The 24645-nt window shown below is 38.9% G+C and overlaps 2 protein-coding genes across 12 annotated transcripts in view; one reads left to right on the top strand and one right to left on the bottom strand.

Moving 5' to 3' along the window:
- LOC310719287 (histidine ammonia-lyase-like) overlaps positions 1 to 8621 on the bottom strand; it is a 135034-nt gene extending 126413 nt beyond the window's left edge. Inside the window, exon 1 of the mRNA XM_083528847.1 lies at positions 8617 to 8621. Coding sequence (XP_083384973.1) covers positions 8617 to 8618 — 2 coding nt within the window. The 5' untranslated portion in view covers positions 8619 to 8621. The remainder of the gene's footprint in view (positions 1 to 8616) is intronic.
- The window catches only part of LOC310719299 (uncharacterized protein), a 56659-nt gene that overhangs the window by 30954 nt on the left and 1060 nt on the right, over positions 1 to 24645 (top strand). For 5 of the 11 annotated variants that reach the window (XR_014531429.1, XR_014531430.1, XR_014531432.1 and 2 more), the window contains 2 exons: positions 14848 to 14905; positions 15485 to 15624. Coding sequence is in view for 2 of the 11 variants with exons in the window: in XM_083528896.1 (XP_083385022.1) it covers positions 12745 to 12751; positions 14848 to 14905; positions 15482 to 15624; positions 15792 to 15813 (230 nt within the window). In the remaining 9 variants the exon portion in view is untranslated. Of the gene's footprint in view, positions 1 to 12075; positions 12752 to 14847; positions 14906 to 15481; positions 15625 to 15791; positions 15814 to 24645 lie in introns of those variants that run through there. The other 6 variants (XR_014531427.1, XR_014531428.1, XR_014531431.1 and 3 more) reach the window with 3 other exon arrangements.

Consider the following 24645-nt stretch of genomic DNA (forward strand, 5'->3'; position numbering starts at 1 on the left):
GAGAGCGAGTAAAAATGAGTGCTCGCGTGTATGGGTGTGTGGGGGTACTGAGAGCGCATGCACAGTCAAAACAGAACAGGAAGGGTGGGACCTGTATCATGGTAGACTAGTTCGGAAATGATTGGCTGCTGATTGGCCGAATGACACGTCAGTCAGAAAAAGTGTTGTACTGTTGGGTAACGTGGGCTTGGCCTCGTGCCAGACCTCCCGCGGGGATTTTACCTTTTCTTAGGAAAGAGATGTATCGGCTGGGGTTTCCGGCGGACCGAGGCCCCTTTTGAGAGAATGTACTCGGAGTAAAAAACTTTGGTGTGTTTTTTTCTCTTTTTTTTTTTTTTTTTTTCTTTTTCTCAGATTGAGAATTCTTGTAAAAGTCCAGGCCACAAATGAGGTTTTCTTGCTCAGAAGGGTTTTTTTTTTCTTCCCTCACCTACTTCGCTCTGATTATAAATAAAGTGTTTATTTCCTGACGGTCTATCGCATGCAAACCTGTTAGATTTATTCAAGTTTTTTAACCGAATAGAGAGAGGCAGGAAAAAAATCAAAGATGTGAGATTTCTACAGATTGTAGCATGTAGATAAAGACAAAGTGCAGAATGAATTGTAGGCAACGTGAAGATCGAGATTGACGGAAGAGAAGAAAGTCAGAGGTAGTAAACAGAAGCAGTGGCGTAGTAAGGAATTCATTTCGGAGGCGGAGGGGGCGGGTGGGCGTAAATGTTAAAAAATAAACTCTGAGATCTGTAGAAATATATTGATAAGATTGAAATACTTGTGCATTTAAAGGTATTCCTCATTTAACAGTTTTACTAATATTGTAACATTGCCATTTACCAAATTCTTACTGAAAATTCTTCAAATAGCATGCTAGTAATATGAGTAATTTACATGTTGTTGGACAAACCAGAAATACTATCCTGCAGTAAATCTCCAGCACAGAGTGCAGCTAGCTGGCTAGTAGCTAGATATGTAGCTATGCTTTAATTAAGAGCAAAACCCCACAAAGCTATGCTTCTGAAAAGCAGAAAAAAGCCAGAAAAATTGGCCAGGCACATCTTCAGAAAGGGAACCTGGAGCCATGCTCAGGCACGATGGTGAAGCCAAAAAGCACATTCTTTGGCAAGGTAAATGGCTGTTCGGACAAAAAAGACTACACTAGAACACAATGTTCGCCATTGCCCATGCCAAGAGACACCACGAGAATAAACAGGGATTACAATTGTCACAGTAACCCTGCAAATACTAGTCCCAGAAATGTTATGTAAAAAAAACAAACAAAAAAAAAGTTCAGCCTTTTTCCTTCCCTTTATATCGAAGCGGATTCTTTACACAGAAAACATGTCTGAATAGACGTGCGGGTGTGCACGATAGGCCGAAGCTAGGATTGTGGGTGTGTGTTTGGATAAAAATATGGATATTAGATTTCGTTTGGCCAGTAAGCTAACCTGAGATAACCAGACTGGATGATTGATTTGAATCGTATATACGTTTATATATATATATATATATATATATATATATATATATATATATATATATATATATCTCCAGTTACACTAGCTAGCTTAATGGCTAGTTCATTGGCTAGCTCACTGGCTAGTTCACTGGCTAGCCTGGCAGTCTTTCTGAGTAGACTTTTAGTTCATATTTAAGCATTTTTAATACCTTCACTTCCAATACTATCCACTTAATGAATACAAGTTAATTGGTTCTGATATAATTTTTTTCTCATTAATGTTGTGGGTATAATTCTAGCCACATGGTTAGAATATAAACTTGATCATTGTGATTAACACAAACAGTCTAAGGTTTCCAGAAGGATTTGCACACACAATGTTAACTATTTCTGCTGGCGGCTAACTAGCCCAAAATAACTGAGCAAGAGGAAGTCAAATTATTAAATCTGTCTCTGTGTGCACTTCTAACGCCTAACACAAGGTGGCAGTACAGAGTTTAAATGAGTACCACATCAGCAGAGTTTATACCATTAGTTGGTTATTTGAGTAAAATACAATTTCTTATTGTATTTATGAATATTCATAAATCATTTACATACACATATACACACTTTTATGACGTCTTTCTTATTCTCCAGTTCATTGTATTTCAGAATGAAATCTAATTGTGAATTTTTCCAGCTGCAATTCAAATCACTGTATCATAAAACATGTAATCTAATAGCAATATTAATAAATTCTGATGCATTTCCGCTGAGAAATGAAAAAAAGGTCTCATTGTGATTATTTTAAACGTTTTTGTTTATTAGACTGTAGCAAATATTGACATACGTGGTTTTCTTTATAACGATTCATAATCAACCCACAAGGTGAAGTTTGTGTCCTTCAAACACATATCATTAAGAAACTTTATTATTACTTTGTATTAAAACCAGCATTTTTAATCCATGTATATTGATTTTTTGGTTGTTGCACTTTTCCAATATCTGATGTGTGTGTATATGCGAGTAATGACTCATTTTCTATAGGTTCGGGTTTTAACCAGATAATGTATATTATGTATATAATATACTGGGTAAAAAGATTTAACAATTCACTTTGCATGACTGCCATTTTGCGAGCATGCCAGCTTGTCTACGTGTTATTTCCGCAAAGGCTTTGTGCATTAAACCGTGACTATTTCCTGGTCCTGCTGTGCACCAGATTTTGGTATCAGTCATGCCCAATACAATGACAAAGCCTGATTACCTGGTATATTAAATTTATAACCCAATTAGTTTTTCTTTGAAGATAGAGCTGTGTGAATGTGAGCCAGCTGTACATAGTGAACAAAAGAAGGAGCTCACGCAGAGCATTAGCAATTAACGTCTCTGATAACTTTAGGTGCGGTGTTGTATGAGAAGACCGTGCGAGACCATTCACAAGCTTTCAGTTTGTGTCAGGGAAAGTTTATTATTATTATTAGTCTGGGTTTCTTAGAAACACTGCTGGTGGGAAGGAGATAATTTAAATTATAGTCAAGCAGCTTATAAAAATCTAAATCTATAATATAATAGATGAATATCTATATTCATTCGCTAAAGATAAAAATAATCGAATCATATGTTATAGCCCTTCATAGTCACTGAACACCTATGAGACATTTCAGTGTGTTGTATTTGTTCCACTACCGGCATTAAATGAGTAACCGAGAGAATATCTTTCAGAAGAAGGTGTGTTCAACTTTCCAGTGATGGTCCACGGATTTAGCCAATAGTTGTGTGCTGGAACTTTCAGCAATAATCCATACCGATTATCGCTTCCGGTTCGCTTTCATTACGAGAGCGTCCTCTAGAGGCGATTAACTGACACCACGTTCTGTTTGTTTTAATATCAGGCTGCACAGCCTATTATATTTATTATTTATAATTTATTAATTATATTATTGTTTTTTTTTATATATTCATATGTATTTCATTTATGATTCAGTACTGTAATTTTTAATGTTTGTAATGAAGTTCAGTACTATTTTACATGAAGTGCTGTGTTTGTGTTTTATCCCGTATGCAGTATCGGTCAATTAATCGGTTACCGGCAAGTAAAGTTCGATCCAACATATATATCGGTATGGGGAAAATCCACTATTGGCCGACCTCTACTCTCCAGTACAGATCCAGAGGCTTGTTTAATCTGTCTCGAGGTGCATTGATGCTGTTCTGGTTGCCCAAAACCTTATTACGGTATTTTATGTTGGTGTACTGTATGTCAGTCAGGTTTAATTGAAAGAGAATCTAAAGTGTGTGTGTGTGTGTGTGTGTGTGTGTGTGTGTGTGTGTGTGTGTGTGTACGCCCAAAGCACCAGCATCTTTATCTTGCACCCAAGCAGCACTCGGTGGCGCAAAACCTCTTAATGATCCCATTACGTGTCTAGAAAAAGACCAGTTAAGGCGTTATTAAATGGCACAGCAGGCTCAGTTCTCCCAGGGAAGATGTTGTTGAGGTTGAAACGAGAGACTGAGAGAGAGAGAGAGAGAGAGAGAGAGAGAGAGAGAGAGAGAGAGAGAGATAGAGGCAGTAAGAAAAAGTGTATACTAGGCTGAGCTAACTAGCAAACTGTTGCTCTGTGTCCGTGGGATGGCGGAGCGTTTGCAGAGGGCGATATTCCCAACTAACCACATCTCGCCACCTGGATGCTTTTTTGCCTGATCGATCTCTGTATATGGACTCACTCGGCCTTTGTGCCAGTTTTCTGTGCCTCTCGGTGGTGATTTTGTGTAAATGCATGAGTTCTCTCCGGGCTGTGAATCGTTCTTTAGTTTCCGCAGAATGACCTCCTTTTAACAATTTAAAAAGAATCAGGGCTGATTTGCCTCTTTTCTCAGGATGTGCATAAACAGTTAAATAAAATATTGTGTAAGTGGTTCGATAATAATAAGAGTAGCGATGAAGGTGAAGGGGGTGGTGTAAAGGGGTTGGTCCCAAATGGTGACAGATTGCCATAGTAAAGAGAAAGATACTCTTGTGTTTTATGGAAAGTAAAGCGGGGAAAAAAAACGAAGAGCTATTAACATTATTATGCTAATAACAGAAGAGGTTTAACAGCACTTATAAGGTGTATGAGGACAGGCTTTTATGTCTTGATTAGGACCAGGGCCATTAGGAATAGGTTGCATTTTTTTTCTTTTGGTAAATGTTCAGATGGTCAGAAAAACTAAACATCTGAAAATTGCTTTAAAATAAAATCAAATATGCAGTTTTAAATTAAATAAATGTTGGATTTAGTGGTAGTGTTGCATTAATTAGCTGTAATACTGATAGTTTATGTTAACCAAAGGTCAGCCAAAGGTATTCAGACGTGTGTGTGTGTTACTTTGGCTCAGTTTGTTTTAAAGGGCACTCATGCATGTCCCAAGGAACAGCATAATAAATAAAGAACATATCTGAATATATATAAATACAACTCGAGAAACTCGATTCTCACTAAGGTTTCTCCAACCCGAAGAGTAATAACACACCTACACATACACATTCATGCATGCTAAATTTTGGCGATCGTTCCCCAGCATGATGAAACATGCTCGTATTCATACAGTGTAACACAGCATGTGTGGGATTTTCCCATTACTGCAATCCACAACATCCATAGTGGGGTTTTTCTTTTGTGCCTGCAGTAAAATCGCCCTGACTTCCCGATGTTGCTACATGTTGTCCAAGGTGCTGTACGACTGCATCCATATTGCCATGGCAACAAAAGAATAAACTTTTGAAAGGGTTGTTACAGCAGCAGCTCGCACCTCCAAGGACGATTATATGACGACGTTATGTAATCCCTCAGACAATGAATGTCCTGGTTGCTTCAGTTCAGAGCAATGACGTGTGAAAGAATGAGCAGCGAGAGAGAGAGCAAACGAGTGCGGAGCGTGTTCGCAAGACTCGTCATGCCTATTATTTTGTGTAGAATTCCTGTAGTGAAGGTTAAGGTGGGCTGAGTGGCCAAGGTTAATTAAGTGTTTGTGTGTTTGCACTCACGTTAACGAGTTCATTCGAGAGAAATATAGCGTTTGGGCTTCTGTAGGTTTGGACATGTGCAAAGGAGGGACATGAATTATATTGGTAGAAGAATGATGAGGATTGAGCCACCAGGTAGAAGGAAAAGAGAACGACCAAGAAGGAGGTTCATGGATGTGGTGGGGGAAGACATGCAGGTAGTTGGTGTGAAAGAGGCAGATGTAGAGGACAGGGTGGTATGGAGACGGATGATCCGCTGTGGCGACCCCTAATGGGAGCAGCCGAAAGAAGAAGAAGAAGAATATGAGTAGACGGTTGCAGAGACATTTAGTGTCAAAACAACATGCAATTTGGGTCGGGTAACATTTTGTACAAGAGCAATGTTGAATTCTCAAATTTGATTGGTCAGAAGATTTATTTTCTTAACACCCGGTATATAAACAAGCACTTGTTTTAATTAGAGGTTGACCAATTGATTGTGCTGATATTTGGCATTTTTTTTATTATTCAGCATCACCCGATTGTGCTGCAAATTAGGTCGAGTAATAGGCAGGCACATCTGCGAACACACCGGATAAACTACAGCCAACGGCCAACTAACGTGTTTGTTCTGCGCTTGCATGAAGGAGCATAACCAGCAGGTGGCAGTAGTGTGTATTCTGCATCCAAACATGGAAACCAGAAGGGCTAGAACTGTAAATATATAAGGCTATATAAGCATTTACACCTGCCGCAGACATTACGGATTCACGTAGCTTTTTTAAATCATGTCTGCTAAATTGCAAAAACAACCGAAAGAATGACAAGTGTCTGTGTGTTCTTTCTTATTTAACTTCTATATGAGGATCCAGTGTTGGTGCTTTGTGGTATTAGGTTTTTTCCAACACAAGGAAATGTTCAGGACTGAGGATGGTGTGCTGTATTTTTATTTTTACTAACAAGCGACCTGTTTTTTGTCGTCTTTCTTCTGCTATAATGTAGGAAATTACAGGAACTAATTTTAGTGTTGACATTCCTCAGTTTATTTTGCATTAATTGTAATTGCAAACAGATTCAAAATACTGTGTTGAACTTACTGTTAATCCAAAAATGTATTTCGGCAAATTGCAGTTTAATAAATGGAATAAAACATTTTGAATTGCTGTTGTAAGAAATCAGTCAATTCTAGGGGGCTTGTAAATCCGCCTCGGTGATGATCATTTTTTAATAACCCTTTTCACACCCTTACCTAATAAAGATTTATCACAGGCTACACAAATGAGTCAAGCTGATATACTTTGCACAAATGTGTAAAAGGCTACAGATTGGGCATTTTTTCATCAGGTCTTTCATGTGTAAAGAGTGTTTGTGTCAGGACACTAGGACAATGTCAGGAATGTGTGTGTGTGGGCAGGTGTTTGCCTGATGGTACCTGTTGTGTAACCATCCTTTACTCATGGCCTGTGACTCTCACCACGCCTTCCACACTAAACTTTGTCTCCTGTGAACTGCGGTTAGAGCAGATTACTGAGAGCCACGTGAAAAAAAAAAAATCCCCTTCAGGCAATGAGCAGCACTGATCCCAGATCAGCCCGTGTCACATTAAAACAATCACTAAAAACAGTGCTGTGGAGAAAAGCGAGCACGGATCAGATCCTAGAACAGGTCGTTATATATCGCCTGGATATTATAGATATGCTGTTTACAGGAAGTGAAAATCTGACATTTCATTGTCGGATGTTGTGATCGCACGGGGGAAACAGATTTGATTACCTCAAAAATGAGCGTTAAAATGTCAGGGTTTTTGGTAAAGTTCTCACATTCTCAGAGGAAACAAATCCAGGTTCTGTGGACAAAATGTGACAAACCAATAATCAGGCAATCAAGACGAAAAGAAGTGTGTTGTCGGAGACCTTTTTTTTTTTTTTTTTTTTTTACTTGTTTTTAGCTCTTTTTCACTATTATTCAAACTACAAAGAGAGAAAAAGCTATTTAGTATACATTTTGACCAGAAAGAATTTATGAAATTGTAATAAAGTAACAAGCTTTAGTCAAATGCAGTATTTCACTACCAATCATGTCTTCTAGCCTAGACAGAGTTTATGTTTAGAGGTGTGGTTTTATGGGGATCTTGAGTTCACATTCAGCTAATTTAATACTTGCTGAATATATTAGAAGAACTAGTATGCAGCTCAGAGATGCTAGAGCACGTAACGTTCATATTCTATATGTAACATTCAATATATTCACGTTTAAATGTAAATTATATAACATTGGTGTGTTTGGCCGTTGTTTACGATTAGTGCGGTTCTACTATTAAACATCTTAAGAGCCATGTGAATTTTAAACACTTCCAAAAAATCCGTGGAACATGAAAATCACCTAATTTTATCTGTAAATCCATATGTTTGATGACGCTAGAAAGGGTTAGCAATAATTACAGGGCCAGGCACTGAATGGTTATAGGCACCCTATTGTTATTCTACCTACTACTTCTTCTTTTGTGGAAACATTTGAAAAAGAGAAAAAAAAAATAAGGTGTTAAGTTTGGCACATCATTTGGGGAGGAACTAAAGAACATTCTGACCAAATTTAAGCCAAGTACTGCCAACGCTTTAGCACCACCAGGCTGCTCATATGTTCACTCATTTATTTGCCTTTATTTTACCAGGGAGTCCCATTGAGATGAATAATCTCTTTTACAAGAGACCTAAACTTTTCCTCCTACCTTCAGATAATTTTTCGAAAACAAATTACATTTGTAGCAGATCTCTGGATGTGCAGGCTCATGTGGACACATGCCAATTCAGATTGATCTGGGAAAGCTGTCCATTAGATTTTGGAGCATGGCTATGGGGATTTGTGCGCGTTCACAAGAGCATTTTTGAGGTCAGGCACTAAAGTCAGGTGAGAAGAACAGAGGTTCAGTCAGCAGCCTAGATCTTGCCTGACCCATGGTGTTCAGTGGGTCTTATATACTTGATACTTGAGTTCTTCCACTCCAAACTTGGCAAACTATGCCTTCACAGAGTATGCTTTGAACACAGTGGCATTGTCTTAGGGTTGCAAAATTCCAAGGATTTTTCAGGCTGGAAACTTTCCAAGGGAATTAACTGGAATAAAAGGAAATAAACTGGAAATTTACAAAATTGCAGGTTCGCCTTTAACAGGGAACTTAAATGTAGTGGAAAAAATATCTTAGTTAAAACATCCAGCTTTAATGCAATTTCATATGAATTTCTACCCTGCACATTCATCAATCAAATGCACACAGCACACTTACTGCATGGGCCACTGAGGCCACGCCCTTTACATGCACTGTGTATTCCTCCATAACATAACACTGATGATTTCTTGAATCCTGCACACAAACTTATGTCAAAGAAATGTCCATCTTGGTGAGTTTTGAGATAAATTACATATATGTTTTACAGCATACAAATAAATTCAATAGTTATGTGCTTCAAATTGTTTGTTTGTAGAAAAACAGTATATGTATATATCTCCACAGCTTTTTTTTTTACTGTGTAGGTCATGTATAGTTACTTTTTATTGAGTACAAATACAGACCTGATTTTGATTCAGTAAGGGGAGAAATGATAGTTGAAGCACTACATGGTTAAGGGATAAAAAAGAACAGAGGAATAAAAGAAAGGAAGGCAGTGAGACTGTGACTGCTGACTGATTCCTATACAGCCGGACTGGTTTGGGCTGTGAATGACAAATATAAGGGAACGGAGAAGAAGAATGCATATATTGTGCACGCGCACACACACTTTTCAGTTACTGACCATCACGTTCCTGTGGATTGAGTCACATGACCACAGCATTAGTCGTACCTCTGCGGTCTTTAAGCTTTCCACTTTCTGGCGCCACTCTCAAATCCAAACAGTGTCTGTGTGTGTGTGTGTGTGTCTGTCTGTCTGTCTGTCTGTATGTCTGTTTGTGTGAGTGAAAAGTCTACTACTGAATTCCTGTGCTATTGCTTGGAGAGGCACCTGCCACAGTAGTAATTCTTCTTATATCTGTGTGTGTGTGTGTGTGTGTGTGTGTGTGTGTGTGTGTGTGTGTGTGTGTGTGTGTGTGTGTGTGTGTGTGTGTGAGAAAATGTCACTGTGTGTCTGGGATTAGCATATTGTGGAAACCAAATAGCCTCCATTATGATGGAAATGCATGACAGTTCTGTGGGTGATGGTTTTTGTTCTGGGCCATATGCCAAATGTAAGCTTCAGTAATACACATAACAATGGAAATCCCCAGAAACAGAGTAAGAAAGGCTGCGGACTCCAATTTACTATAAAGAGCACTAATTTGGATGTTTGGAAATGTGGCTGTTTGGAAGCTCGCTATTACCAGAAAAAGTATTTTCTTCGTTTTGCTTTTATACAAAATAAATGAATAAATAAAAACTCTTTTCTCAGAAGGTTTTTCTCTAGAATTTGGCGTGTGGCTGTGAGGAACTGCACATTCAGCCACAAGACTATTAGTGTGGTCAGGCACTGATGTTGGGTGTCCGGTTCATCACGTATGTGTTCAGTGGGGATGCGGTCAGGACTCTGACAAGGCCACTTGAATTCTTCCACTCCAGCTAAGTCAAATCTTCATAGAGCTTGCTTTGTATACAGGAGCATTGTCATGCTTGAACAAGTTTGGGGCTCTTCTATCTTAGGCAAAAGAACACTGCAAAATTAGAGCACATTCATACATTTGTGTGAATTTAACTCCATGGAAATGGAGTGGAGAAAAAAACACAAATGGCTGTAATGGTCAGGTGTCCACAATATTTTGGGGTACATCCTGATGTTTTTTTACAAAGCAACCTATTTTAAAATTCTGCGACAGACAATTTCAAGCAGGATGAATGAATTAGGACTCAAAAAGCTACATGAAAGGACAGATTTTATTCTTGTGTATGGGGGACGTAGTCAGACAGATTAAGCTGTGGGACAAAGTAAAGCCATGTTCATTATTTTGTAAAACAATGTTCTGACTAAAGTTACAATTTAGATTATTTGTTATATGTAAATCAAAATGAATTACCAATCTTGGCCCATTGTTATCCCCTTTGACAGCCCTTTTTTATTATAACTTAACATGTCATTATTTGCATTTACAAACACTGTATTTTGCATGCTTAAACAGAAACACCCCGAGTTGCAAATTGATTACATCAACTGTTCCAGACTGAAGTGTTCTTTGTCACACATGCAAACTCTCATTTTATCCCGAGTTCTCAATGGGTGTGTCTGGAAATATTTTTATATCTCGGTGAGAAAAGAAAAATGTCCCAAGGTCCAAACCAGACAATCGTGGCCATCTGTGATTGTGTGAGGCACGGTTTTCCAAACTACGGCCAAATACGTCTCGCTTTCACATTTGAAACGGCCCTCTGAACAATGCCGGAGACATATTTTGGAAATTACGTTTAACATATGTTGAACTAATATCACGTGTGTTTAATAATTAAGCTTGGCTCAAACAAAAATTTCCCTTAGTTGATTGCTGGAAATAGCGTCAAATATCCGTACAGCTTCCGGTCCGCTGTTTTTCACGAGAGCGGCCTCTAGAGGCGAATTGCTGACATTACGTGCTGCACAGAGTGCTGTATTATAATTATATAATCATATTTATAGAAATATTTATTTCCTTTAGCACATTTTTTATGATTCAGTACTGTTTTGTTTTTGTTTTATTTTTGTAATAAAGTTCAGCACAGTTTTACATGTTATGAGTTATGTTTGTTTTTTATTCATTTAAAAAAATCATCAGTTGATTAACTGGTTATCGCCAAATACGATTCAGCCTAGCTATCGGTAAAACTAAAAAACAAAACAAGTAAGTAAATGTTTTGATTTTAATAGAATACATTTTTATGGTAATAGTGCTCTTTTAATAGGCTATTTATCTCTTTTTAAAAGTAATGCTTATTTGTCCATATAGTTCATAACAAAATCAAATAATCTAGCATCAGGAGGCATAAAAATTACATTTAAAATCATAGTAAAATCTACACAATAATACTGGTAGTCACTTCAGCCCATGTTATTTTCTGCTACAGGCTGACCCGGGCCCCCATTTAAAAAAGGAAAAATTATGTGGCCCTCACAGAAAAAAGTTTTGGGACCCCTGATATAAAGGATGGCATTCTCTCCCTCAGCTGTCAATCAACTCTAACGTTATGGGTGTCTGTGAACTCTTGTACGCTGAAGCGGGCGGATACACTGTTACACTGCTTTGTGAAATAAAAAGGAGCAGCAGGTTGAAAAAAAGAGGTTGAGGATGCGTATAAGGAATCACATATTTGTTCCATTGTCTCTGGTTAGTAACTGTGGTGTCATTGGGGATGGAATTGGCAAGACCATCTCTCTCTCGCACGCGCACGCACACACACACACACACACACACACACACACACACACACACACACAGATTTATATTTCGGGGTAGTAGGTCTGTTTACAGCATCTGCATGGAAGCATGTGTTTTTGTTGTAATTTTTACTGTCAGTGTGAGTCACAGTGGTGTTACGCTGTCATACATTATTTGTATGAAATCATTTCCTCGTGTGTGTGTGTGTGTGTGTGTGTGTGTGTGTGTGTGTATGTGTGTGTATAAAAGAGATGTGATCTGTGGCCGGTGCGATTGAGATGAAGCAAAGCACATGCTTCTATCTTACGCCTACTACAGGCACAAGACTCCCTTTTTTACTCTGCTGCGACGAGTCAAACTTTATACGAAATAGTACCGAATTATAAAATGTTTTGCTTTTGATTCGTCTCTCACGCAACGCATTCGTGTAACCGTACAAGCAGCTACGCGAGAGAGCATGAGAACAGTCAAACAGCGCAACCTGCTGTTAGAAACAGTGCACTGTGACCGATGATGACTCAGATGTGATGGATGAGCCGGTATGCGTTTACAAAAAAAAACAGGCAAAGAGGCGGAGGGAGGACTGGAATGGAGTGAGGAAGAGAAATCGAGAGAGAGATTGCTTACGTGTTGACTCACTCGCAGAAATTGGAGCCATTGAATGTGTCATGTATGACTGTGTGGCTGACACATTATGAGCGCACATTCATTCTCTCTCTTCCACTCTCTCACTCTCTTTCTCTCTCTCTTCCTCGCTCTCTCTCTTTTACGCACACACACACAGATACACACCATTACAAGAGCAAACTGTGCTCAGAGAGAGAATCATAGTCCTAGAAGCTCAGTCATTCGGGAACACACAGGATAACTTTCTCTTTCACTCTCTTCTATCTTTATCCTCTTTCTCTTTCCTTTTCGGCACCGGGATAGACAAAAGCACAGGATCGATGGAATGAGATGTGAGTGTTTCGCTGGTCACAGATTTTTTTTTTTTGTGTGTGTATATATGTATGTATATGTGTGTGTGTGTGTGTGTGTGTGTGTGTGTGTGTGTGTGTGTGTGTGTGTGTGTGTGTATATATATATAATGTGTGTGGGTTTTTTTTAATGTTGAATGCAGCTGTAAAATTGTGGATTTGTGGGTGTGTCAGATCTTCAATCAGAGAGTGCTTGTAGAAGTGACAGTTGTGTGTGTGTGTTAGTGTGTCCAAATCGAAATGTTATTAAAATTAGAGAGGAAATAGACAGTATGATTATGGATTTCTATTTGTGTTGTGTGTGTGTATATACTAATCTTATAGTACTCTCTTATTCTGTTACTGCTCACTTTTCAATACAGCCACCCACACACACACACACACATACAGTCTTTGGTCTGTATTTTACGATCAGGTCCATGTCAGAGTTTCAGTAATTGGTGTTAATGTGTGACTGTCTGAGGTGAAAGGGGCGGGGCATGATGGCTATGCTATGCACCTTGCCCTGTTCATCAACCTCTCATAAATGCTCACACTCGCGCACACACACACACACACACACACACACACACACACACACACACAAAAGCACTTATCATGTCAGTGTGACCTGCACATGTGTTCGGATTTTCTGTTCCAACCCTAAGATGTGGATTTACCGGTATGCCGTAAAAAAGGCGCACCCTTGTTTGCTTATCATAATCCGAGCCAGCTCCAATGAGACTTGTGTCGATGATGTGAGGACTTTAGGTCAAGAAGTTCCAGAGCTGTTCGTTTTGTTAAAAAACCTTTATAAGCGTACAGACAACATTCCTGCATCAGAGGCTGTGCCCGTCGTGCTATACAGTGTCTCACTGGGGTCCTAGTGACGTAAGTCTGTACCTACACATACTGTAATACACAAAACAGAGTTGCTAATGTCGAGTCGAGTTGCTAAGACGTGTGATGCGTCGATGGAGGTGGTGCATTTTAATGTAATGTGCGTCAGCCAACTCCCGTGACCCTTACGAGTCTTACAGTGTGAAATCTGTCATGTCTAATGGAAAAATCCGATCTGATACTGACCCAGGCTCAAAACCAGTGCTTCTATTCATCGTTTTAGAGCTTGTGGGAGCAATCAGTGATTCTATTCTCTAGCTGGGACACAATTTTAACTTGGAGCGCTAAGAAATTATGCTGCTGCCATCTGTCTTGGTGGAGAGGAGAAATAAGTACAGAGAGAAAAGGAAGAGAGAGGGAGCAAGAGCGAAAGAGAAGGAGAGTGAGGGAGGAAGGGAGACGGACTCTAATAAATTGAGGGAAAGTGTTAGAAGGGGAGTTCCATGTCACCCTGGCCTTGTGTGTGTGTGTGTGTGTGTGTGTGGTCGTTTGTTCTTAGGATGAGGTCAGCCAGGTGCAGGAGTGAGCTCCACTTCCTCTCCTCCCTGTTCCCCAGGGTTACACGTCTGGTCACTACAGTTTCAAGCTGCTGAACTTTCAAGCTGCTGAGTGATGTGTAAGAGGTGCCGGATGATGGCAGAGGATTTTGAAGAGTGCGTGTGTGTGTGCGCGCACATATAACAATATAAACCTAACAGCTCTAGGGTTCCTGGTTTGATCCTGAGCTCAGGTTACTGTCTATGTAAAGTTCCAGTGCACCTTTGCCTGAATGGGTTTATTCTGGGTTCTCTAGTTTCCTCCTACCTCCCAGTAATGTGCAGCTGGGTGGACTGGCTAAGATAAATAGTTTGTAGTGTTTGGTTCCTTGCATAGGTTATGAATCCATGTAGACCCTTGCAGGGTGAATGAATAAAAGTGTGTGTGTGTGTGTGTGTGTGTGTGTGTGTTGCTTTAACCCTGCCTGCTAACGCTATGTTTTGTTCACACAGCAGGTGAAACACCTTGATTTTTGCATATTACAAAATCAAATTATTATCTTGACAGAGTAGATACATTTCTCCACAGGGTTTGGATGTTAAATAAAAAAAACACGCTACGACGGGATACGCTGTCAGTGTGTATGTAATTAGGCAGGCAAGTGACGATCGATTCGTTAAGCACTCTGTTTACACCATTTTTTGTGTCTGCTCTTATTTCAGGTACTACAGTTAGGTCATGCTGCCCCTCCAGATTGTTCAGACTGTCAAGCAGCACCGGGTACTGAATAGCACGCACACACACACACACACACACACAAAAGAAGAGAGAATGTGATTGGCTAAGCGTATTCACATTTCTGGAGGTCCAGTTTGTGAATCCACTTGCAAATGTGGCTTGAATGTGATTCATACGTGTGGTTTTGAGCTGTTAAGAGTGCGGAAAATGTTTCTTCTGCTCGAAATGGACGTGCCAAGAAATTGAGCGGCCATGCTGTGAGATTTGTGGGATTGTGCATGAGTGTGTGTGTATGTGAGTGTGTGTGTTCGTAAGAAAAAAAATGCCAAGGAAAAGGGGTGTAGTTCAAGTTTCTCTCTCTCTCTCTCTTGCTCTCCCCATCGGTGCCATGTTTCTTTAATTCTCTTTCATTGGGTGTGTGCTTCCTTTTCTATTTTTTTTTATGACTATGTGTTTGTAAATGCTCATGAGGGCTTAGGCACACCCTGTTTCAGAAAGGGATTCTCAAACTCTCTTTTTCTCTCTCTCTCTCTCTCTCTCTCTCTCTCTCTCTCTCTCTCTCTCTCTCTCTCTCTCTCTTTTTCTCTCTCTATCTCTCTCTAATTGGTGGACTCAAAGCAGGTGCTCTGTTGGATCGGATAGAAAAGGATTCCGTGGCGGGATGGCTGACCCGCTGAGCTTCAGGAACACAACTAGAAATCGATCTGTGTTTGGACGGAGGATTGGAACGCGGCCCCCGAATGAAGCCGAGGTCATACAAGGTTTGTGACCACTTAAACGATCGCTTCAGTCCGTTTAGATCCGGATACGTTGTAATATTATTTCTGTTAAACAGAAATCGTATGTGTGTATGAACTTTAGTGACTTGTGTGTGTGTGCGTGTGTGCGTGTGTGTGTCTGTGTGCACGCATCTGGGTGAAACTGAGAGCCGAAAGAACGTCCAACAGAAGGTAACTGAAACTGGCTAGCTTTAGCCCATCCCACTATCAGCTCATTCTCTCTGTGTGTGTGTGTGTGTGTGTGTGTGTGTGTGTGTGTGTGTGTGTGTGTGTGTGTGTGTGTGTGTGTGTGTGTGATGGAAATACTAAAAACAATAGGAAGGAACACCTGGATGAACGATGGAGAAAGGGGAATAGAAAATCACGGAACAAAGGACAAATTGAGTCCTTTCTGTCTGATGTACATCCATTGACTTTACCACACCCCTTTTCCTCTATGTGCTCATGGGTAAACAGTAGTGGGCGATATATATGTGAGTGTATGTGTGTGTTTGTGCACGCATGCTCTGTTTTGTAGTTAAAAGGTAAAAAAAACATGTTTTGGGTAGTGAGGAGAGCTATTGAGTAATGCCGTCTTGGTTTAATGGAGTGTTCTGACCTCAGGATGTAAGCAGCCATGACAACATTACTACGCTGTGGAGCAGCCAATGAGTTGAAACTCTGCGTCACAGGACCGTGTGTGTGTGTGTGTGTGTGTGTGTGTGTGTGTGTGTGTGTGTGTGTGTGTGTGTGTGTTTTGTAAGAGAAAAAGGGTTAGTGAGAGAGTTATAGCCAGGTCACTACAGTCCAAACTCTCTCTATTAGGACTGGACCATTATGTAAGGAATAAAACAGCTGGAAAAGAATCAACGACAGATACTGTTACCACTCCGGATCTAATACATTTTTACTAACAGCACTCAAGAAATCCTTTTTTTTTCTACACCACGGAAGGTTGCCTCTGATAGCAAAATCTTTACTGATAGAAAATAAACTATTTGTAGTTTTTACGCATTTATGGTTGAATGTATTGTTTTGGAAAGCGTTTAGTTTCTGCAGCAGTTCTTTTTCAGAATGGTTCAAAACTCGGAAACTAGAGATTTCTTACATAAATCAGTGGTTAAGACATTTGGCCTTTGGATCAGAATGTCACAAGTTTAAAGTCCAGCTGCCACTGCGCTGCCCTTGAGCAAGGCCCCTAACCATCAACTGCTCAGTCGTGTGTCACTCTGGATAAGGGCATCTGCCAAATGCATTAAAATGTAAAAAAAAAAAAGAACCTGAAGTACATGTATATGATTTATATAATGTATCACAGTCGTTCTGTATTGTATAGCAAAGAACATACATTAGATTCGTCAGAGCAGGAATGCTGTGTTCTAGATGTTGTTGTTTTTGTTGTAACTGTAAATGTTGGCAGATTACTAAATGTTCCTGCTGGTTTGCGGATTGTAGGCCTGGCGGAGATGTAGAGGCAATGTGTGTCACTCATGAAGAATGAGTGAATGCCGTGTTAGTCACTCTGCCCTGCCTATAGCTGTGATTGTACTTATGCATAGTCTATATATACAGTCTTCATATATATATATATATATATGTGTGTGTGTGTGTGTGTGTGTGTGTGTGTGTGTGTGTGTGTGTATATATATATATATATATATATATATATATATATATATATATATCTTATATATCTCTTGGTGACTAATAGAAAGAATAAAGACCGCACAAAGTCTCTATTCTGTTCTACTGCTGTACTAATATGGCTAGTATGACAAAAGCTTTTTACAAACGCTAGACACTGTTATATAAAGTGTATTAAGCAATTCGTCAAGAGAAAAATGCCCAGGTTCTGTCCAAATGAGCGCTTTAATTTCTCGTTACAGCACTAGATGATCGGTACTGTCTCTTTTTCCTGGTGAAAGACGTAGGCGTATTTAATTGTACATGACTAGACTAACTGATACACGACCTTGATGGTGTAAATGTACAAGAACATATGGAGCAGCAGATCTGCCAAAATGAGGAAGGAAATATTACTTATGTGATATTAATCCTGGGTTCCTTCAATATGAAGACATTAGGCTAATATTACACATTTCTTTTATTCTATGCCCTGGGCATAAAGTAGGCTCAGATCTCTGTTCTTGAAAGGCATAAGTGGAGAATTTGTGATAATCTGCTGTTGTAGCCCCTTTTAGATTCTGGGATGTTTTTTCAGCTCACCACTGATGTAAAGAGTGGTTATTTGAGTTTCTGTCTGAACCAGTGGAGCCGTTCTCCTGAGACATCTTTCAGACACTTCTTTTTTTTTTTTTTTTAGTAAATTAATAACACAACAAAACAGCTCTGAATAATTCATGTAGCGGTCTCCTGACGGTGGCTCTAAATTGCAGTAAGGAATAATGGCTGCATATTTGCACATCTACAAATCTTTTTAATGAGAAAGCTCTGGTTTACAGTTTGTGCAAACCGTAAATAGAAAGCTTTGTGTCGTAAGTGCGTCGCTGTTTGGGTTGAATGGTGACAGAATTGCTTTAGATTTATTTGTTTTTCTGGCCAGCAATCGACAATGATGGACTTCAGTGGCCATTAAATTTTACACAATACTTTTGGATAATAGGCTGCATTTTGTTTCTTTGTCTGCTTAGCCATGGTGGATCCAGAGTCTATACTGAACATTGGGCACAAGTCGGGGATACACCTTGAATGTTCACAAAGGATTCGGATCCACTTCAACCTTGAAATCGAACAGAGTTTTGGAGTCTCAGAGGGTCCATAACAAAATCCACCATTTCTTTATCGATCTTAGCCATCGATATAAGACATCGGATAGTTGGGCTCTGGCACGGTATGTTTAGAGAGCTCGGCAGTAAAGTGTAAGGTATTATGTAACAAGTAAACAACAATCCCTAAAGTGTATAAAAGACTTTGATTCCCAGTAGAAGCCACTGCGCACTGAAGCCATGGTTGAAGTCATGGTACACTGTGTTAGAGAGGGTATAAAAAAAAAAAACTTGCACTATTGTAGTACAAGAAATGGAAGTGCAACCCACACAATTATCAAGTTGCTGCCTGGAGCTTCTCACACCCAGTTCATTGTTTTCTTACAGTGGTACAGTCCTCATGACGTCATTAAACACACATTCATATGATCTACAGTACGATAAACAAGCTTTTGTTTTTTTTCCCCCCTTGATGTTCTTCCAGCTAACGGAAAATAAAATAAACTTAAATCATTAACAGCTAAACACAGAAAGGCACACATGGGCTTTATCTTGCACACTTGAAGCCATTCATTTTTCAAGTCCCTTGTTTCCTCAAACTTATCAGAGTGTATTTTTGCTCTGTACAGTCATCCATCTAGCATGTCAGAATTCCAGGAAGGAGTGCTTACCGTAAGCCTCCTTTTTTTCATGGCTCCTTTCGATTTTTGGGAAGTCGTCATGGCGCAGTGCCAAAGGGGCAAGGACTGACAGATATTTTCTGTATGAGTCTCCCATGTGGTTAGAAGCTCGTGTCGTTGACAGCCCATCAAAGTGTTCGCTACGCATATGCAGCTGGGGCTCTGGATTCTTTTGGTCTTTTATTGCCTATTAGTCATTGGCAAAGGTCACCGCTCTTAACAGGAGTCGTGATTTGGGGACTACTTGCTGCCTGACTCAGAGGAAGAGAGGCTGTCTGTTCAAATTGAAGGCAAATGGGGCTAAAGATAAACATTTTGAGAGAAAGCGATCCCGGAGCCAAACTGTCTGCTGGGCACGTGGGGTTACGGCTGGCGGCTACGCATGAGTCAGTTTGAGTCATATAGAGTTTTATATCACTCACAGGACACACATTTACCGCACCTGCACCTAAGTCTAGCAGTGTTAAGACTTGCTGGTGGAAATGGACTAAAGGAACTAGGGCTCCCTTTTCAATTAAAGAAATTATTGATTATAGCACAATATATTATTGTTATAGCACTATAGATCTTGCTTGTGCGTGTGCTTGCTTGAACAACCATCATAGCTATGTATTTATGGAAATCCAATTCCAGATTTATTCCCACTTTACTGTCATATATCCTCCACTTTTCTGGGAAGGCCTTTCACTAGATTTTGGAGTGTGGTCTGGGTATTTTATGACAAAAGCATTCGTGACGTCAGGTGCTGATGTGGGTTGATGGAGTCTGAGGTTTTAAGTTGGGTTGTGGTCAGGGATCTATGCAGGATGCTTAAGTTTGTCCAAACCATCTTTGGCAGACCATGTTATTTTTTTTTGCCTTTTTCTTTGGTTTTGTGGAGTAGGTTATTCAAAGACATCATACACAACGGCCAGTGTGATGATCAGGTGTCTTATGAATGTTTGGTTTCATTTTGTGTTGTAGCTTAGTTCATTCTAGCCCAAATGGTAGATTGTGTCAAATGAATTATACAGTGTGAAACACCCTCAACTAGATTTTGCATCTATTGTGGATCATTTGTTTAAGTCCACATCACTGTCATATCCATAACTCGTCATTGGCACTGATTAAGAATGTGCTCCTGAAGTACAGAAATAGAGTTGTTCAGAAGTCATCAAATCCAAGTAGAAATCAGACAATGAACTGGACATTTTGTTCTTTAGTTTGAATCTAATTCTCTCTATTAAACCCCTCTTTCTTAAAAACATTTTATTGAAATCCATTTCTATATGATCTTTGGTTAAAGTGTATACTGGAACTTGCATGTGCTCGTTAATTTCATACATTATCTTTACTTCTGAAATATCAATCTCAATCCTAATGAGACCACATTAAGAAAACACAAATGTCTTCCAGTAAATGTGTATCTGTTCCTGTGTTTATGCGTAATAGTGTTTCAGATATGCGACGAGAGTCAAATCTTTGGGTTTCCAGGATGCAGAAAATCTCATTTGCAAATGTATAAGGATGCAAAATTCTTTCTATGCAAAGGAACTGAATGGGTATCACTTGTCAGCTGCAAAAATGTTTTTGTGCTAGTTAAAGCCGAGCACACGTGCGCACACACACACACACACACACACACACACACACACACACGTACGTGCGCACACACACACGTGCGCGCGCGCACACACACACACACACACACACACACACACACACACACACACACACACACACACACACCAGAATAAGATGAATGCTAATAGAAGACAGGCTCCTAAGTAAATGTGAAATGTTTACTATGACTCAACCTGCATCACATCCTCTCTTTTATCCAGCACACATCATCCTGAAACTTTGCTGTGTGTGTGTGTGTGTGTGTGTGTGTGTGTGTGTGTGTGTGTGTGTGTGTGTGTTCATAAATGAGGGGAAGAAAGACAGACATGCCCACTGTGAGGTCTGGTCTTCTGTATTTCTCCCCCTAGATTTCCAGTGTTTTTCAGATTTTTTTTGGATAGTGTCCCATTTGCTGAAAAATTAAAATTCCTCGCCAATTAGATTGTCTTTAATTTTTTTTTTGTGTATAACAAAACGCTTTCATTCTCCTGCCGCTGTGTCATCCCGAGCGAGAAGCAGTGGGCCAGAGGTCACACTCTTCCTGTAAAACCATCAAAAGTGGTTGCCAGATGTTTAAAATTCCCTGGAAGATTGCTAGAGTTTGGAGAGAAATTCTACAGAGGTGTGTCTTGGATTTGAGTGGGTGTGTTTTGTTTTTTTTTTGTTTTTTTTTGTTTTTCTTTTTTTGAAAGATTCCATTTGGCTTAAAAGGATTAGGGAAAGGAAATGCATTGTGGAAAGAGTTATTATAGTTTATTGTGTTTGTGGTAGGGGCTGTGATGTGCTTCACTTTTTCTCATGTACCTGCAGTGGTTATTGTTAGAGTTTATGAGCTGGTAAAAAATTTAATGATTGTGCCAAGATTCACAGTTGCAATGTAGCCTCAGTTGCCAGCTACTACTTGTGTGGGGATTTAAACTAGTGTCATTAAAATATCTGAGGTAAACCCACTGGAAAACCCATTTAGAGTTCAGTGTGGCTTAATTTAAAAAAACAACCACGAAATCAGATTTAAATCAGTATAAAGCTGAAACTTTTGGTTTCATGCTGAAAACAATATATATGAATAAATAATATTACGTAAATATAACAACCAAAATTCACTATTACTATTTTAAAGTACTTTTATTTTTTATCAGGTAAAGACCCAACAAATTCATTGAGCCTAAAAGAGATCTTATAATCTCACCAGCCACAAAGCGAATATCACAAGTAAATCTTTCTATTTATATAATACTTTATACTACTTTATATTAGTTGCCATTCACAAAAAAAACATTTTAAGATGCATATATATATATATATATATATATATATATATATATATATATATATATATATATATATATATATATATATATATATATATAATAGTGATTTAGCAGACAGGATTAATAAAAGCTACACAAATCTGTTATTAATGATTGTGGCAGGTATAAACACTGATTTCACAGTCTAATGATTCTGGATACCTTGTTTAGATGCCGAATACAGACTACTTCCACCTGCTGGTAGGGAGGAGTTATATCCTCTCACATAAGTGCAGAACGCACACAGACAGTTTGGTGTGTAAGATGCACCTGCCTAATAATTGCCCTAATTTGCAGCACAATTAATCGCTGACGATTAATTAAAAAATTCTGGTCTGCTGATCAACTGGTCAAAATCTAAACAAAATGTCACAATCTACCCTGGTAAAGGGCCTTTACCAACATGAGTGGAACAAATACCAGATGACCACTGTGGCCATGCTGTTTACTAGCAATTAAATCTAACTATTGGTAGAAGTAGAGTAAGGTTTTTTGGTTTAATTTGCATCAACCCACAGAAAAGAATCCCTAAAATTCAGAGAACAGTGTTGAATATATCAGCCAGTAAGCATGCTGTTCTAGTTTGCTAATTTATAGTTGAATTGGTTGAGTAAATCTCTCCTCACCTACACATTGATTAAACATATTAATTAGTATAGACTACAGCACAATAAGTCAGAAACAAAGGTCTACGGTTACATGCCAGATCTTACAAATACACGTTATTTTAATTCATATCCAACACTAATATGTGGAACATTAGGTTCTGTAATACACACTCATTCCACATTGCACATTTGCTAATTGGAGAAAAGCCACCGCAACATTCTTTTTTTTTTTTTTTAAAGCTCTTGCTTCCTCCAGATTAAACCACAAATGTAAAAAATAATTATTACCTTTCAAAAAAAAAATCTTTTTAATTAAGTCTCATCAAGAACTTTCATGTGGCCTTCATGACCTGTCATCTTTAATTGACATGCCATAAAATTGTAAGTAAGTAATAACTCCCCCTAACAATCATCACGTACAGTATTAAACACGTGAGATGCTTATGTATAAAGACAGATAAGATAATTACAGCACAGGGTGGTGTAGTGCACCCAAAATGAGTTACTGGTACCAACTCAAATGTCACTGAACTGTTTCATTCATCAGCCTTTGATAATTATTAGATTTTTTAATTAAAGACTCACCTTTTAGTTTTTTTTTTGTAAGCTGTTTATTTTTATAGTTAATATTGTGGAACTTTTTTAATCCATTTATTATTACTCTTCGACTGAGTGACCAACTACCACGCAAAGCCACTGTGTATGTTATTAAGGAAAAGGTTGTGTATTAGAGCTAGTGGATTTATATAAAGGCCTTCCAGAGCTACATCTATAGAGATTATTAATCAAAACCCTCTCACCAATCACAATCGAAAATTCAATGGCTTTGTAATATAGTGAAATATAAAGAATAGCAATGAAAAGAAAAGTTTTTCTTCAAAATGTGTACAAAATAATGGTGAAATAAGATTGAATGAGTGAATGTAGTGTTGCTTTTTGGTACCTAAAAGTATTTAGTGACGTGAATTTCAGTTGAATATTTAGCTACAGATAAACTTCACAGTTTACTCTCCCCTGGCGCTAACTGGCGATCTGGATATAAACTCTGTGATTTACTTCAGTCGGTGTGTGATTGTGGTCGCTATGGGCATGTTGCTATGCTGGGCTAGTTTAATAGCAAATTAGCTGAAATGATTTTCCTTCAGTACTTTTCCTCTCCTTGTGTGAGTCATTGTGTTTGGTTCTAATCGGCTCATCCGGTTTGATAAGTTCTCACATGTCACTCTGTGTGTGTGTGTAAGTGTGTGTGTGCTTATGTCACATTGTCACACACCTGCTTGTCCTCGGACCTGTAGTTATATCTCATACATTGAGACCTCAGGGTTTAACGAGTTGTCCCTTTAGGGCCATTTACAGGAATAACACATCGCCCAGGGATCACAGCCTCTCTTGCGATGGAGGGGGGAGTGGATGTGTGAAAGAACAACACATTCAGTGCTGCTGTGCGTCACGCTTCAGTATCTCGCCCTCCGCTAAGTGTTAATCAGTTCCTTTTAATAATAACAAAACACACGCTCATTAGCTTTTCTTGATTCAGACATGAATCATAGCTGGACGTTAAATAAAAATATATATTCAGGTCCACTGCCATCTGCATCTGCACGTATATCTGTTTCTGTGTCTATCTTTAACAATCAGATTGTCACGACTCAAGACAGTGAATCTGTTCATTTTTTTTTCGAGCTAATGACGCTTGTCCAGGGGCCTAGGCGTTGGAATCAGTTTGGCAATTCGAATAATTCTATTACGCTAGATTGGATATTTTGATGACTCACGCTCTTTCTCATGGCAATAACTTTAATAACCTTAGGGTGGATAATTGCATCTGGAGTAAAAATAAATGAATAAAAAACTGATTTTGATTTGCCTTACTGTACTGTACGAGTAATGCGTCTGAAGTGACTGTCAGAAAAGCTTTGATGACTGTTTCTGTTTACTTCAGCGCTGTTCAATCTGCAAATCTGATTGGTCAGAAGGTGTTGATTCATTTTCTATATTCTCTGACGGTACTGTATGTTAACGCACTTGTTATTATACTGTATTGTTGCTATAGTAACAGCTCTTGGTAAAGCTATGCGTTTTTGTTTTTTTTTGTTAT

The sequence above is a fragment of the Silurus aristotelis genome (assembly GCF_946808225.1).
Source record: "Silurus aristotelis genome assembly, chromosome: 24".
Lineage (NCBI taxonomy): Eukaryota > Metazoa > Chordata > Actinopteri > Siluriformes > Siluridae > Silurus > Silurus aristotelis.